At 33.0% G+C, this 15,824-nt stretch overlaps 2 protein-coding genes across 2 annotated transcripts in view; both read left to right on the top strand.

Moving 5' to 3' along the window:
• LOC308565024 (olfactory receptor 51B5-like) overlaps nucleotides 1-15,824 on the top strand; it is a gene marked incomplete at both ends in the record, with an annotated part of 340,544 nt that overhangs the window by 191,689 nt on the left and 133,031 nt on the right. The window lies entirely within an intron of this gene.
• LOC308565155 (olfactory receptor 52P1-like) lies at nucleotides 9,526-10,470 on the top strand (the record flags this gene model as incomplete). Its single annotated transcript, XM_081153968.1, has 1 exon — nucleotides 9,526-10,470. The coding sequence occupies one exon, from the start codon at nucleotides 9,526-9,528 to the stop codon at nucleotides 10,468-10,470; it is 945 nt and encodes a 314-aa protein (XP_081010094.1).

Here is a 15,824-nt window from a genome sequence, read left to right as displayed (position 1 = left end):
AAATACAAATAACTTAATGAATATTTGTTTACTAGATAAATGCCTTAGCTAATCAAATAATAAATGCTAATGATTTTATATAACAAACTCCCTGACTTGTCCTTATACATCACATAAGGCCTATAGTTAAAGTATTCTTTTCAGAAATCATTCTCTAAGCTTCCAGAAAATATCTCCAATATCTTAGTGTAATAAAGATTTTTTTTGTTGCACACAATAAAAATTTACTTTGGTTAAATTAAGTAAACAAAAAATCAGGTTCTGAGTTATGTCATGACATCCAAAGATAATCTGAAGATCTATAACTCAGGAAGGACAAAAGCTAGGCTGATCTAGGGCCTCAATAGCAGGAAAGCATGGTCTTCTCTAATGGATTTAGTGATACTATTTGGTCCCACCTGCAATTATTATGGGACAAGAAATACAATGTCCCCTTATTGGTCAGATTGCTAAACCTGGATCAATCTGTTATGTCCTTTAATATTCTGATTTAATGGAAATGAAATTGTGTCAGAGCTTCTCAAAAGAAGGTCAGAACTAATCCTTGAACTTGTGGCAAATAGTCAGGATTATGTTCACTGGATTCATTTGGCTCTTTTATATAAGCACATTCCATTTTCCTAGTTTAGTTCTTCCCACACCAAACATTCTTGCTAATTGCATTCTATAGCACCTGGCACATACTTTATCATCTATAAACTTATCTGCCATATTTTTTGCAGTATACTCCCTTTTCTCTTGTCTTGATTAATAAAAGAGCTAAATTATTTCCCTGGCATCAGACTATAAAAAGGTGGATCATGAATATAATGTAAACACATACATACACTTAGATGATGAAGGGGATAGTGATCTTCTCTGCTGTTTTTTTATTGCCATTGTGTTTTGCTACAAGGAACTTCTGCAGCATAAAGCTGGTCATTGCATAATCCAAAAGATAACATTTGACATTATGAAAACAATTGCAGTGCATTTTTTCTAATGATAAGGGATTGAAATGCCAAAATGAATTATTATTTGAGCTTTTGTATATCCTACAGATTCTGCAGGAAGGCAAAGAATGTTTTCAGGAGGCAAATAAATATGCATGACTTTATCAAACAAGGTAATATGAGTAAAAGCATTTTCTAATTTATAAATCCATATACAAATGAGATAGATGTGCCAATCATATTGTAACAAGAGGCAGAAACAAGAGGACTTCTTGTTTTAGGAGCATGAGCTGGTTGCCAGAACACTGGGCTCCAACCTTCAATAAAGCTTCAAAAATAAGATGATGCTTCTGTTCTCAATTCATAATGCAACCTGGCCATCCATTTACTCATTCATTTGTTCTTTTATTCATTTTCAAATTTAAACACTCATCTCTCACCAACTATGTTTGACTAGGAAGAATTATCTTGATATTGAGAATATGTATTTTTAAGTGGTTTTGGTGAAACATATTTTAAGTATATAATATAACTCTACTAATAAATATTAGGAGCTAGTATAGTAGAAAAATTTTGTAAACTCAAAAGTTGGGTTATTTATGTAGGTATCCATTTAAATAGTTATACTGGTATGTGAAATGTAAAATCTAGGATGCAATAGTTTTATTATGTGTGTTAGCAAAAAAAAAAAAAAAACACAAAAAAAACCAAACCCTGATAAAACTCATTTTATGGAACACCAGCACTAGCAATGGTGAATTCAGCATCCATAGGTTAAAAACTTATTTTGTACTTAAAGGTCTTATTTTTAAAATGTTTATAAATAGTTAAAGGTTACTTATACAAACAATGTACAGCTGATAGTAATGTTCGCAGTCTCCTCAAATTTTTTTCCATCAATTTTATTTTACTTATTTATTACAGTGAATATTATCTAATTTTGATGTTCACATAATTCGCTCTATTTTTAGTTGATGTCTCTGTCACTGAGGTTGAATGTACTAAAAAAGAGGGGTAATTAGAGGCAGAATCAAGAAATAAGATAAAGAGGGGTGGGAGCACACACTTGAACTAAAATCAGAGGGCAGAAATAGGTTCCTGGAAATTCTGCATGCACTTCATATGCCTAAAATTTGAAATCACAATTTTAAGTTAGTAAAGTCTCTTTTATTGTATGAAATGTGAGTTCATGACAGGTAAAATATTTTCTTCCAAGATAAAAAATATATATACCCTTTTTATGGCTGAGTAGTATTCCATTGCATAAATATACAATAGCTGCTTTATCTACTCATCTACTGATGGACATTTGGGCTGCTTCCAAATCTTAGCTCTTGTAAATAAAGCTGCAATGACCACAGGGTTCATATATTATCTCAAATTAGTGTTTTGTGTTTCTTTGGATAAATTTCCAGAAGTTGGAATTGCTGGGACATATGACAGCTCTGGGAGGGGGTATTGGGGGAATGGAGGGGTTGAAAGAAAAAAAAAGAGAGAGAGAGAGAGAACTCATGGACATGGACCACAGTGTGGTGATGGCAGTGGGGGAGAGGGTTGGGTGGAGGTGGACAAGAGCATAGATGGGATAAATGGTGATGGAAAATATAAAATAAAATAAAAATAAAGAACAACAACAACAAAATCCGTGTGTGTGTGTATATACCCACAACTAGTCACTCCTTAATGATTTATTTAATTATTCTTCATTCATTTCTGTATCATTTATACATTCAATAATAATTAAATGCCTCTTTTACACAACATATAGTGCTGATTCTTACAGGTAACAGACTGCTTGAGACACAGTTCCTATAGTAGCTAGAATAAGATGTGAAAACATACCACTTATTATTAAGACCTATGCAACTATTGGGAGGTATAAAAGTATTCCTTTTAACCTTTGTTTAGTTTTTGTCTTTGGACAAGTATAGACATATGAATTATGAAAATCCAATTAAATTTGCAAGTTTTTTTTATACAAAGCTGTGCACAATCATGTGGTAGATAGCTTAAGGGTTATAAAAAGTGTTGCATATTGAAAAGAGTTCTAGATAAAAATTAAGAAACCTGTATTATTTGTTTCCTGTGATCGTAACTTATAAGTAGCTATACCTCAGTGAGTTAAATTTCTTTTACATTTTAATAAACAGTATAACACTAAATAATTATTAAGATACATTTATTCCAATAGATTATAATCAATAGTTTCACATGTCAGTATCTGGAGGCTTTTAAAAATTACTGAGTCTCATTTTCTATAAGATTAAAATTATTTCTAAAAATTAAGTAAAAGAAAAAAAATATGGAGGTTGCCCCTTCTTGTTTTTGAGGAAACAAAATCTTCTCAGAAAAGGGCAGAAGATGTGTATAAACTTTTAAAGATAATGCTGATACACCATGACGATTGATAATTTCTGCTTTAAATCTTAATATGCTCAAAATAGAATTTTTCCATCTTTAAAAAAGATAGAATATGCAGATTTACAAACACATTTATATAACCAGAAAGGTAATATAAGATTCCCTGACAAATATATAATGTCAAGAAACAAAGAAACACAGACTTAGTATATTCAAAAAACTTTACAAATAACTGACCTTGTATAAGGGTTGGGATTAGAAATGGGAGATAATAGAATTTTAATGTAATGGCATTTACTGGAGGAGTATGTTTGAACATTCATTATATAGTTAATATCTCATTTATTAATTTTGGAGTTTGCTTAAAACTTTGCCAAAATCCCACTTTGTACGAATTAACTTTACAATGGTCAATCAAGTTTTACACAATGAGCTACTAACTGAAACATTAAAACTACACTGTTCTAATATTGTTTTCTATTACCATTTACAAATGTATTGATTTTATGTTATGTCTTAAAAAAGTACACACATTATTAGGAATATGTTTCAACCTTTGAAGAAATACATGAGAAGTCCTGTGTAGAGTACTCTTATCTTCTACGAAGTATTATAATGTAATGTAATGATATTTACAAAAGGTGAATGTTATTGCACTGTTTACATAGTTAATAGGTGTTTCATTTATTAATTATGATTGTGCTAAAAACAGTATTTCACATCTGTATTGTGTACACCTTCCTAGGTGTGTTCAGAAACTTCACTCCAGTTTTAAACAATTCAAAGTGAACTGAAACACTAAAACTACACTCTTCTACACAGTCTTTGCTATGAGCATGTACAAATGTACTGAATCATGTTATACCATAAACTACTTCATGCATAAACTATCTGGAACATATTAAAATAAATCTTTGATAATACACAGATGAAAACAAACAAACAAAAAGGAAATGGGAGAAAACAGATGGAAATGATTTCCAACACACATCATTCCAACATATTCATATTTAAAGAGGTGCATTCACATCAAGATGGCACTAACTCAGGATAATAGAAAGAGTGGGCCTGATGACAGTGTGTCAGGAAATAAAGAGCTCATTCAATTTTTTAAAAGTATACACTAATACCATAAAATCTGTGTATGGTGCTAGATGGGTAAGGGAAATATCAGGGGAACACTTTGTAAAGAACATGACTGATTGACCACTATGCTCTACACCTGAAACTAATACAAAATAGTATTTAATGTAAACTGTAATTGAAGAAATTTTTTTTAAAAGTCAAAAATATAAGTAAAGTAAAATGTAGGTCTTCATTTATACGGAAACATGTATGTACTTATATACACATGTATATGTCTATATGCATATATGTACCTAAATATGTATAAATATATATAATATACATATTACATGTACTATAATATAAATTATTATATATAAATATAAACACATTTATATTGAGAAATGTATAAACAGAGAAAACAATCTAACAGGATACAAACTCAGATTTGGAGGAGTCTAAAATGGATAATGGATGGAAAGGAGTAGACAGAATAATTTAGCTGCTTCACTGTGGTTTGATTTTTTAACAGTGTTAATGTACTCAAGTTTAAAGATTGCTGAAAACGTTGTTTCCTTTAGCACTTAGATTGAATTTAGGTGTTTTTTTCGTGGATCTGTAAGGTCTTAAATGACCTGTGCCTCTGTTGAACCTTCTCAAGAACCGCTCTTTCCCCTTGCTTACCGTGCACCAACTATCTTACCCCTTTCTTCTCCTCAACGCTTAGCAAGAATCTTCTCCCAGTATGGGAGATACCCTTTCCATCGTGTTCTGACAACCTTTTCCTTGCAGTACACTTCCTCAGATCTTTGAATGGCTGCTTTAATTTTATCATTCAGGTCTCAACTCAAATATTATCTCCTCACAGAGGTCTTCCTGACCTTTTTCTAAGTTATTCCTATCTCTAGTCAGTCTCCATCACATCAACCTCTTAGCTCCATCAAAGAACTTTTGTATTTCCTAAAATATTATTTTAAAAATTTGTTTATTGTTGATTTCTCCCACTACAAATATTCCTAACATAATGGAACTTGTCTGTTTTGTTTGTTACATTCCCAACTCTTAGGATATTAACTATTACCTAGTGAATAGAAAAGAGTTTAATTAATAAAAGAATTGATTTAATGAATAAATGCAAGAATGTGAAAAAATTCCATGTGCATGCTGGTGTAATATGAGATCATAAAGTTTCTTTGCAAGATGATATTTAGAGCAATAAATGTGCATAGTTTTGCAGGGTGTTTTCTTTACTTCTATTATGTTCCTATCACACTTGTACAAAGAATTGATCTTCATATTTTTCCTAACCTGTGGAACAATGACAATAACACATATGTTCAGGAACTGGAAAATGAGTAAGAGAATTATAAAACATAAAATAAATTATCTACTTTATAACCATTAAAATTAAATTATGAAAACTGTAGCATTAAGAGAAAAGTTTTTGTTGCATTATATTTTCTCATAGAACATTAGGAATTATGTATATTCAACCAAGTCAAAAATTATTATGTAAAGTCAATGTGGTTATAAATTTGAAACAATTTCATATAAGTAGCATATCTATAAACTAAGTAATTTTGACCAACCATATGTCCCCAATGAAAGGAGTTTTATATTTTATAATGAATCAGATTCCAGAGAAAAAAGTATCTGTTTTTCCCCTCTTTTTTGATCCCTAATAAAAATGTGGGAGAATGACTCTGTAGGTTGGTGCTTTCTTCTGCTCAAGAGTCTCTGCTCTGGCAGATGTTGGGCTCCCACAGGGAAAAAGCTCCATGGGGCTCCTTGCACACCTGAGCCATTTCCTTGGCTCCTTACAGGCTGTTGTTCTGGAACTATTGAGTTCAGGTTACCTGAAAAAGCAGTGAACTAAATAAAAACAGACCAGGAGCTTCTGGTGATACAGGACAGGCAAGGTCAAAAAGAAACACAACCTCCTCAGTATCTCCCTTTATCACCAAATGCAGGATCAGGAGGCCTTGGGTAGCTCACCAAGGCCAAAGGAATCAGAAAACAGAATAACACTGGAAGATCAAACTGAGTGCAGTAGGGTAGTAGGGGGTGAGGAAATGATGGGGTGGTGATTAGTATCTTCCATAAAGGAACCATAAAGTCATTTTTATTACATCTTTTTACTTGTTTCTCTCAATTCAGGGTCTGAATTACCTGTGATATTTCTTGAACCACCAGATCTTAATTTGCTTTGAGGTTTTTCTTTTTCCCAGTAGCTTTGTAGTCTTCTCATGATCTTCTTTCTAGGAAAGACATAGCATACAATTGAGGTTTTCTAGCATAACTAAGGCCAGTGAAAAGAAGAGATGTAAAAGTAACAGCCCCTTGACCCCCTGTTTAGTCAAGCCCTAGGGCAAAGCACACACATCAGCACTTGGTGTTTGTACAATAGTTTCAAAGAAAAGCCAAGTTACTTAACATATTCATCACGGAGCTGAGAGTTAGGGATTCCAGGCTGAGTGACAGAAAGAAGCACCTGGGAGGAGAGAGGTTGTGTGTTTACTCTCTTTTCCGACTCTGCATGCTCAGGGATGCTCTTGCACATGACAAGTCTGAAGTGTCTCTCACTGTTGCTGAAGTGAGAAGCAGGAGCTCTGGGATTGACTGAAGAAAACTCAGTTCCTGTAATGGCAACGGGACAAAGAGAAGAAATTCCAAGCACGTATTGTATCCATGTGGCTTCTGGAGAAATATACTAAACAATGGCATCCCAAATAAAAATGAAGCTGGCTGAGTCCTGCGTTTGATTATATCCTACTGCAAAAACAACCTAAGAACATATGAATTTCTAACTCAGGCCTCAGTTGCTAAATCTCAAGAAGAAAGTGAAGACCCAAACAATGGTGAGTCTATGGTTTGATGAATGTGGAAAGAAAGTCTGTACAAAAGAACATCCTCCTGGCAGAAGAACAAATGGGCTTACTGTACAGGCCAAGTAATTTTCCTAATGTGCAATGTATGTGAAATTTCACAATAAATATATTGCTTGCTGTTTTGCATTTCTAAAATTGCATCATTTATCTTTATAGTTTTTCTTAAAATTGGTAAACTTTTGTCAGGTTTGGAACTCTTTTAAATTGAATATTCTATCTCTTTTTTTTATTTTTACTATTCTACTCAATTCTACTATTTTTTCTTTTCTTCATCATTTCCTTTCTCTTATTTTCTTAGACATTATTGTTGGTGTTATTTTAGAACTCTTAATTAATTTTTTTCTTTATTTTCTTTTTATCACCCGTATAATAAAAGCAATGCAGTCTATGAATTTATTACAAAGTTCAGAATTAAAATTATACAGTACAGATGGCATATGTTTTACTATTTTATAATGTTGCTTTCAATTTAATTTACTTTTGAAGAGTTATTCTGAAAAACTAATTTAATTGTATAATTATGCTGCATTTACCCTTTACATACTAATATATAGTTTATAAACTTCTATTTTATTTGCTATTTGCTATTTATTTACTGTTTTATTTGAAATAAAGGTATTATTCAAAATAAATCTTGAACTATAGGTGGGGCAAATGTCTGTTAACAGTTGTTCATATGGAAAATAATAAAATAATTAATAAATAATGATACAAAAATAAACTCTGTCTCATGTACTCACAACTGTAAACCTACTCTTGCCCCACCCTGTATATATTGAGCCAAGTTTCTATTTCATTACCAAATAATTGTGTCTTTTCTCTTATTTATTTTCAGATGAGAAAAATTTTTGTATGCTCAGTGGTTGTTATCTCCAAAACGAAGTGACACGTTTATTTCTTCTCCCATGCCATCCTCTAGGTTTTAAGACTATTATTTCTTTTAAACTCTCCGACTGGCACCTGAAGTAGGTGTTGAGGAGCACACCTCTGAGAAGATGTGTATCTTCTATATATTTCCTAACAGAGATGGACTTTTCTATGCAATCACCTCTTTGGTCATATTAAAATAAGCATAGAGAATATAGTTAATAATATTGTAATAACTATGTATGATACCAGGTGGGTACTAGACTTATCAGGGACCACTTTGTAAATTATATAAATGTCTAACCACTATGTTATACACCTGAAACTAATATAATTTTGAATGTCAACTGTAATTGAAAAAATAATAGTGATAGAATCTGCAGGGTTTTGGGTTTTTTTGTAGGCTTTTCACTACCTGAATTTTCATCATTTTTTTTCTTGCTTTGATTTACATATCTCTAGGTTACAATGTGCCACTATCATTGTTCTTATACATCTGGTTGTAAACTGTCCTCAGAGTTAAAAGTGGGACTTGTAAACATAGCACAGTTTAGCTACATAATGCTAAATTCTGCAGCCTCCCAAACTCCACAGTCTAAACTTGTTGGATGGAAATGTTGTAGAAAAAAAAATGATGTTTGGGGAAGGAATGAGATATTAATTAAAAGAGCATGATTATTGCCTGATTTAAAAATAATTACCAGCCATCTGAGGGTGGCTCCCAATTTTTGCTTAATCTGAGGAGACAGATGCAGAATTTCTCTGGGTTTAGAACCTTTTGCTATAACTTGTATAGCTTTCATTCCTTGAGGGGGAAAAAGCCTAGAATGTCTGCAATTAAAATTATATTTCAATGCATGCTAATTAGTGTGGCGTAGTGGACAGTCAAGTGTAATTTAGGAAATAATCTTTTGTTTTCTTCATTCTACAATGTCATTGCCATTTTAATATATTTCACAAATAGTTCTGGACAAATGAATTTTAAACCAGGGTGATAAAGTTAAGGTTAGAGTCTTCCATTGTGAACTTTATTTAGTTTACAATTTTCTCTTTATTTTAAAGGTTCAGAATGCTTCAGAACCAAAACTAAGCATCTTATCTATGAATCTTCTGACTTATACAAGTGGAATAAACATCCCTATGGACTGGGTCATAAAACTGCTTGTTCATATAACTTCACTGCATTAATCACATGGGTATTAATCACTGGTTTGCACCCATTTCTCCTCCACTAGAATGTTAATGTCTAAAGTTAGATATTGGGCTCTATTTATCACTTTATCCTTAGGGGACAAAATATTGCCAAATATTTCATATAAATTAATAAATAAAAGCATCCTTAACTAAATGGACAGGTGAATATGAAAGAATCTACAGCATTCCACAACTGAATGCAGCCAGAAGTTTTCATCATGTCATTGACAAATAATACCAGTTTACGTCCCAGTGCCTTTCTTCTCCTTGGTATTCCAGGGATGGAAGCCATCCACACTTGGCTATCAGTGCCCTTCTTCCTTGTTTACCTAAGTGCACTCCTGGGAAATGTATCTATTCTATTTATTATTAGAACAGATTCCAAACTGCATGAGCCCATGTACTTCTTCCTCTGCATGCTCTCCGTGGCTGACTTGATCATCTCCACTACTGCCATGCCCAAAATCCTCAGCATTTTTTGGTTCCATGACAAGAAGATCTATTTTGAAGCTTGCCTCGTACAAGTATTTCTCATTCATTCACTATGCAGCATGGCCTCAGGGTTTATCTTGGCCATGGCTTTTGATCGGTATGTGGCAATCTGCAGTCCTCTAAGGCATTCTACTATCCTGACACACACAGTCATCAAGAATTTGGGGCTGGCGATTGTCTTCCGTGGGGCTTTGCTTTTCAGTCCTCAACCTTTCATGCTTCGGTGGCTTTCCTACTGCAGAACTAATGTCATCCCTCACACATACTGTGAATTTATGGCTCTGATCAAGCTTGCTTGTGCGGAGACCAGGATCTACAGAATATACAGCCTAACTACTGCCTTCCTGACTGGAGGGTTAGATTTCATATTAATCCTATGTTCATATATTGTCATCCTTTATACTGTCTTCCGTCTTCCATCCAAGGCTGCTCGGCTCAAGACCTTGGGCACCTGTGGGTCCCATGTGTGTGTGATCTTAGTAGGCTATACTCCAGCCTTTTTCTCTTTCCTTACTCACCGATTTGGACACCATGTGGCTCCTCACATTCATATCTTTGTGGCTAACATCTACCTGCTTGTTCCACCTATGATAAACCCAATGATCTATGGCATAAGAACCAAGAGGATTAGAGACCGGTTCCTCCATGTTTTGACTTCTCGCAAATTCTAAAACAACTAACTCTTCCCTTAACATGTTTTTAAGACTTATGGGGGGGAAAAGACATTAACCCTCTTTGTAGAAGGCTGAATCCTTACATTTTCTATTTGTATTCTTTAAAATATTAATAAGCATTGACTAGATTTTATTCTACTCAAAAAATATATTTGCCTGATAATGCAATATCTCCACTATTATGTGCTCTTATTTGCTCTGTTTGTTCCCACAGACTGTTCTGTTTTGTCTTATCAACTTTATCAGTGGTGTTGTTATAGAATCATTATCTCTGACTTTCACTGAGCTACAATACAGTTGTAAGATTTAATTAATGGGGTTGTCCATATCTCCTGGACAATTAGATTAAAAGCATTTTAATCTATAACCTTGGAAATTGACGTGATTTTAGCAAAATGTCTTCAAAACACAGATGAAGAAACTGTCATGATATGCCTTCCAGAGGCCATCGTGCAATTTTTTATGACATGTTAGTTTATTTCATCTAGCTAGACTCATCTTAACATTTCTAAATAATACTTAGTCCCACAAACACACCTTCAGAAGACTTAATAATATCTGCAGTTGTCCTGCCTTTTTCCTTTTTCTAGTTCTTCAACATGGTTCAGGTTGATTCTTTGAAAATATCTATTGCTGCCTCTCCCATTTTTTGATGATCTCAAACTTATAAAATAGAAAAACATTCTGTTTTGGTATTTCCTCATAATTTATCTTTCTAGTCACTGTTGATTGTGATTTTATCCATTTTTATTCCTTTTTTGAAGTTTAATGACTCATGTTTGTATGAAATATCATGTAAGATTAGTTATTATAGATATATAATACAATTATAACATTTTCTTACTACACCACTCTTGATGGTGACTCAAATAGTTTTTGCATTAGGCCATATTTAAAATATCCATAATGCTGTGGAAATAACCATATGAGAACAGAGATGATTCATTTAGAAATTGCTCTAGTCACAGTAATTAACCATCATTGTTTGCCTTTTACAGGGATTCAAATGCTATCAGAGAGGTAGGAAAATTTTATAGGAAATAAAAGGGAAGGTTTGAAGTGTGCTCTGAATGGAGGTTGTCAGCATGTCAAAACTGGAAGAAGGTTAACTAGAAGTGGGCTTCTTCTATGATTGGCTTAGGAAACATACTGGGCTCCTTCTAGTTGGTTGTGGAGACCAAAAAAAAAATAGGGAGTTAGCAGTTGTTGATCAAGTTCTGACTATTTTGGATTAATTGCTGAAGAGGTTTTAGATGGGCCTTCTGGGCGTCCCATGTGGATTAGAGTTCATTGTCATATAAGGTCCAACTACTTTCCATTTGTTTATTCAGTCTCTGATAGAAAAATAATTATAAGAATAAATAGACAAATTTAATCATAGTTTGAGATTTTTAAAAATCTCATTAAATTACAAAATGAAAATATTAATAAAAATAAAGATTTAAACAGCATGACTAACAACCAAATTTAGTGGATATACAAATCATTTTATATCATAACAAAGACTTTATCTTTTCAAGCACACATAAGACATTTACAGAAATTAACCATGTATTGTGTCACAGATTCAACAAAGTTCAACAGATTGAAATCCTATAGCCTATGTTACCTTACTACAATGAAATTAAACAAAAAATCAAAAATAGTGATGTGAAAGATTTCCATTTGTTTCAAAAATTAAGAATTACATTTTTTAATTTCCAATTAATCAAAGGGAAATAAAAGCACACTATGATTGAATAATCATGCTGTGAGATGTAGTTCAAGTTGAGCTTAGATAGAAAACATAAGATTTAAATGTATGTGACAGAGAAGAATATTAGCTACAAATAACAGAGCTAAACACACATTTTAAGAATTTAGTGAAAATGTACAAATTCATAACCAAAGAAAGGAAAAGGAAGTAAATGATTGTGAAAAAAGAAAACACACAACACGTGCACACACTTGAGATATTTGGTAAACATAGAAACTCTTTGCATGTAGGAGCTACATAACATTATAGATGTAAAATGGTTGTATCTTTTACCATATGCGGACAGAGACTCGACTGCAATAGGTTTTAGAAAGTATGGGAAGAGTAATATTGGAGAGGGTGACTATAGACAACTATTTTAAGGGTTATGCTGTAAAATAAGTAAGAGAAATAGGGCAATAGCTAACAGATATGTGGATCATAAAATTTTTTGGTAAAAGCAATTGATTATATCTTTGATATAGATGGGTTTAATAATAACTTATTCACAAGACTATAGAAATAATGCCACAGGGATAGCTAATAATAATTACTCTATCTGAATGTAATTCAAGTCTTGTAGTTTGAGAAAAGGGTCCATATCCCAGAGGATCACTGATTCCCCTGCCATGGACACTCTTTAATCCAGTGTGATTAGGAGCTGAGTAAAGCCTAGCTTTTGTTCACTGAGCACACTTCTTAGCAACTACTCCTTATAGAAACTGGCTCTCTGGATGAATCTCAGCTTTTAATTTGGGTGAGTTGATATATATGCAAGACAGGAAAAGAGAGGAAAGGGCTACATTCAAATATCTGCATTTATAGAATTACTAGATTCTCAAAAAGGTAATGTGCACCTCTTTGAAAAACCTTAGTAAAGTTATGAATAAGTATTGTAGACATACACCATAGTAAGAAGGTGAAATGGACACTTTCTCCCACAACTGATGTAAATACCTGTTGATTAGCTAAAGTATAGAGGTCATAGGGTCACTGATACTCTAAATTAGAACTAAAATAACATTAAAGTTGTTTGACTAAGACAGGCTTTGGAGCAGAGAAAGCTGTAATCAAAGCTTTTCTTTCCACTCAGCATTAAACCTGATTAAGCAGCACTTTTAGGAGGAAGAAAATTTAGGAGCAAGGTGAAAAAAATGTCTGTTTATTAAGAGGACAAGCCATAGTCAACCATTTCTCTCTATTTTCTTTCTTTTCAAAACTTGCCAGACCATTACATTCTCTTAGTGACATTAATATTATTATTTTTTATGTAGTTTATCTTCAAACTAGTTGATCTATACAGATAAGAAAGAATAAAAAGTATAGAAAGATTCCAGACTAAAATTTTGTGAGGCATAAAAAGTTCTCCTGAATGGATTTTCTAAAAGGAGGTTGATGCCCAGCTGGCATGGCTCAGTGGTTGGAGCATCAACCTATAATTCAGGAGAGGGCACATGCCTGGGTTGCGGGCTTGATCCCCAGTAGGGGGGTGCAGGAAGCAGCCGATCAATGACTTTCTCATCATTGATGTCTCTATCTCTCTCTCTCCCTCTCTCTTCTCCTCTCTGAAATCAATAAAGACATATTAAAAAAAAAAAAAAAAAAGGTTGACCTCTCTCTCTACCACTTCCACACCCAGTCCTGGATTTCTGTCCTGAAGAAGGACTAATAATTCTGAAAATAATCAGGGTGTATTGTACTAGGTAAAACTGAGTGTTTTGCTTTTTCTTTAAAATATAAGCTGATTTAAATATACCTGTTCATATGTGAATGCACTTATTTGAGCATTGATGTGGTGTGCTTGTAGGAACCTTTGTATAGTATTAAAAAATTTAAAGAGTCCCTGTGTGCTTGACCCTCTGGATATATTATACCATAATTTATGGTAACATATAAGAAAACATCAGATGTATGAAAATATGGTTGTTTGCCTCTTTAACCATATGTGAGTACAGATATCTAGGTCTTCTCTGAAGGAACATGTTAATTTTAAAAGGTTTTGGAGCCAACAGAAAAATGTGAATAGCTTTATGTTTCTCTGGAAGTGGAGATCTAGGTAATCAAGATCTTCAAGCCACAGATAAAGCAGTACTTGACTTGAAACCTACTTTTGATTACTTACTCTCTCTATGCTTGGAGCCCTGCCTTGTAATCACAGCAGAGCAAAGCAGAAATAAAGATCTACTAAGGAGCAGAAGGTGGCAGGGACAGTACTCTTGTTAAGCATCATCCAATGCCCGTCTTTGGGCTAGGTTATGGTAATACCTAGCTATGTTAAGTTTCTAGACTGAGGAGAATTTAATCTTATAAGAAAAACAGGAGTCATAATAATATATTTAATGAATCTAATGATCTACAATTTGATAAGGTTTATCACAATCAAATGTAAGAAAACAAGTAAAGATGCACAGAAAAATATCTTGCAAATTTTTGTCTGAGTTAAACCAGCAAAGAGTCATAGAGGGGATACTTTGACCTAGATACTACAAGAAAACTGTACTTTGCAAAGGAAAATGAATATAAGGGAGAGAGAGGAAAATTGCAATCAGAAAAGTATGTGAAAAGGGGCACAATTTTACAAAGAAGCATGTTGTATTTGGGGAGTAATTAGAAGTTTGGCATTACCTTCTGGAGGGTATGGAAGGAGTACCAGGTGAAAAGGCTGAACAGGATAGTTTATTTTGTTATATAAAATGTTAACCTGTCATGTCATGCTTAGCTGCTTTACTGGAGTCATATTACATATGGACTAAGGACCAAATTCCAAAGCTTAATTTCTTAAATTGCTGTGGGAAAGATAGTGTACTAATTTGTCAACATAAATTAACTTGATTTTCCCAACAACCTTTGTTTTCCCCACTTCATAGTTGAGAAAACTGGGGGAAAAGATATAATAACTACCTATAAGACAACTTAAAACTTATTATAGAAATAAATGCATTTATTTATTTATTTATTCATTTATTTTTATTTACTTGGAAATAAATGCATTTAATACATGGACATAAGAAAGAAGAGCCTATAATAGGAATAAATATAATCACATGAAAGGGGAAAAAAGACAGAAGTCTTACTTATAAGAGCTGATAATTTTCAAGATTTATTGAACTTTACTTCCTCTCAGTCAAATATCATAGTAATTTAAAGTATTATATAAATGATCATTTTATAAAGCTGGGTCAGACTGAGAAAATTTCCAAATTACCCCGGTAATATATCTAATCAAATGTGTAGTCAGGTTAAGGTGCTCTACATTCCACCCAAAATAGTGGATAATTAAGTCATATTCTAGTACAAGAGATACTTGATTAGACTTTACAGATTACTACGGGGTTCAGTATGTGTAATCTCATTATTATTAAGTTCAACAGATTCATTTTTAATTATGAACAGTATATAGAGTATTTTAGAGGGATAAATACAATTTTCTAGAATGATAAAAATTCTGCTTTTGGCCTATGCTTGTTTCAAAGTAGCATTTCAATTGCTTCAATATGGATATTCACTAAATACCATTAGAATCAACAGAAAATACTGACTATATTCAGGGTGTTAACCTGGATAAGTGCTCAATGATAATGCAAAAAACACATGGGAATGATTATTTTAAAGTATT

The sequence above is a fragment of the Miniopterus schreibersii genome (assembly GCF_964146895.1).
Source record: "Miniopterus schreibersii genome assembly, chromosome: 12".
Lineage (NCBI taxonomy): Eukaryota > Metazoa > Chordata > Mammalia > Chiroptera > Miniopteridae > Miniopterus > Miniopterus schreibersii.
Note: the sequence above shows the minus strand (reverse complement) of the source record. Positions and strands in the feature narration are given on the sequence as shown.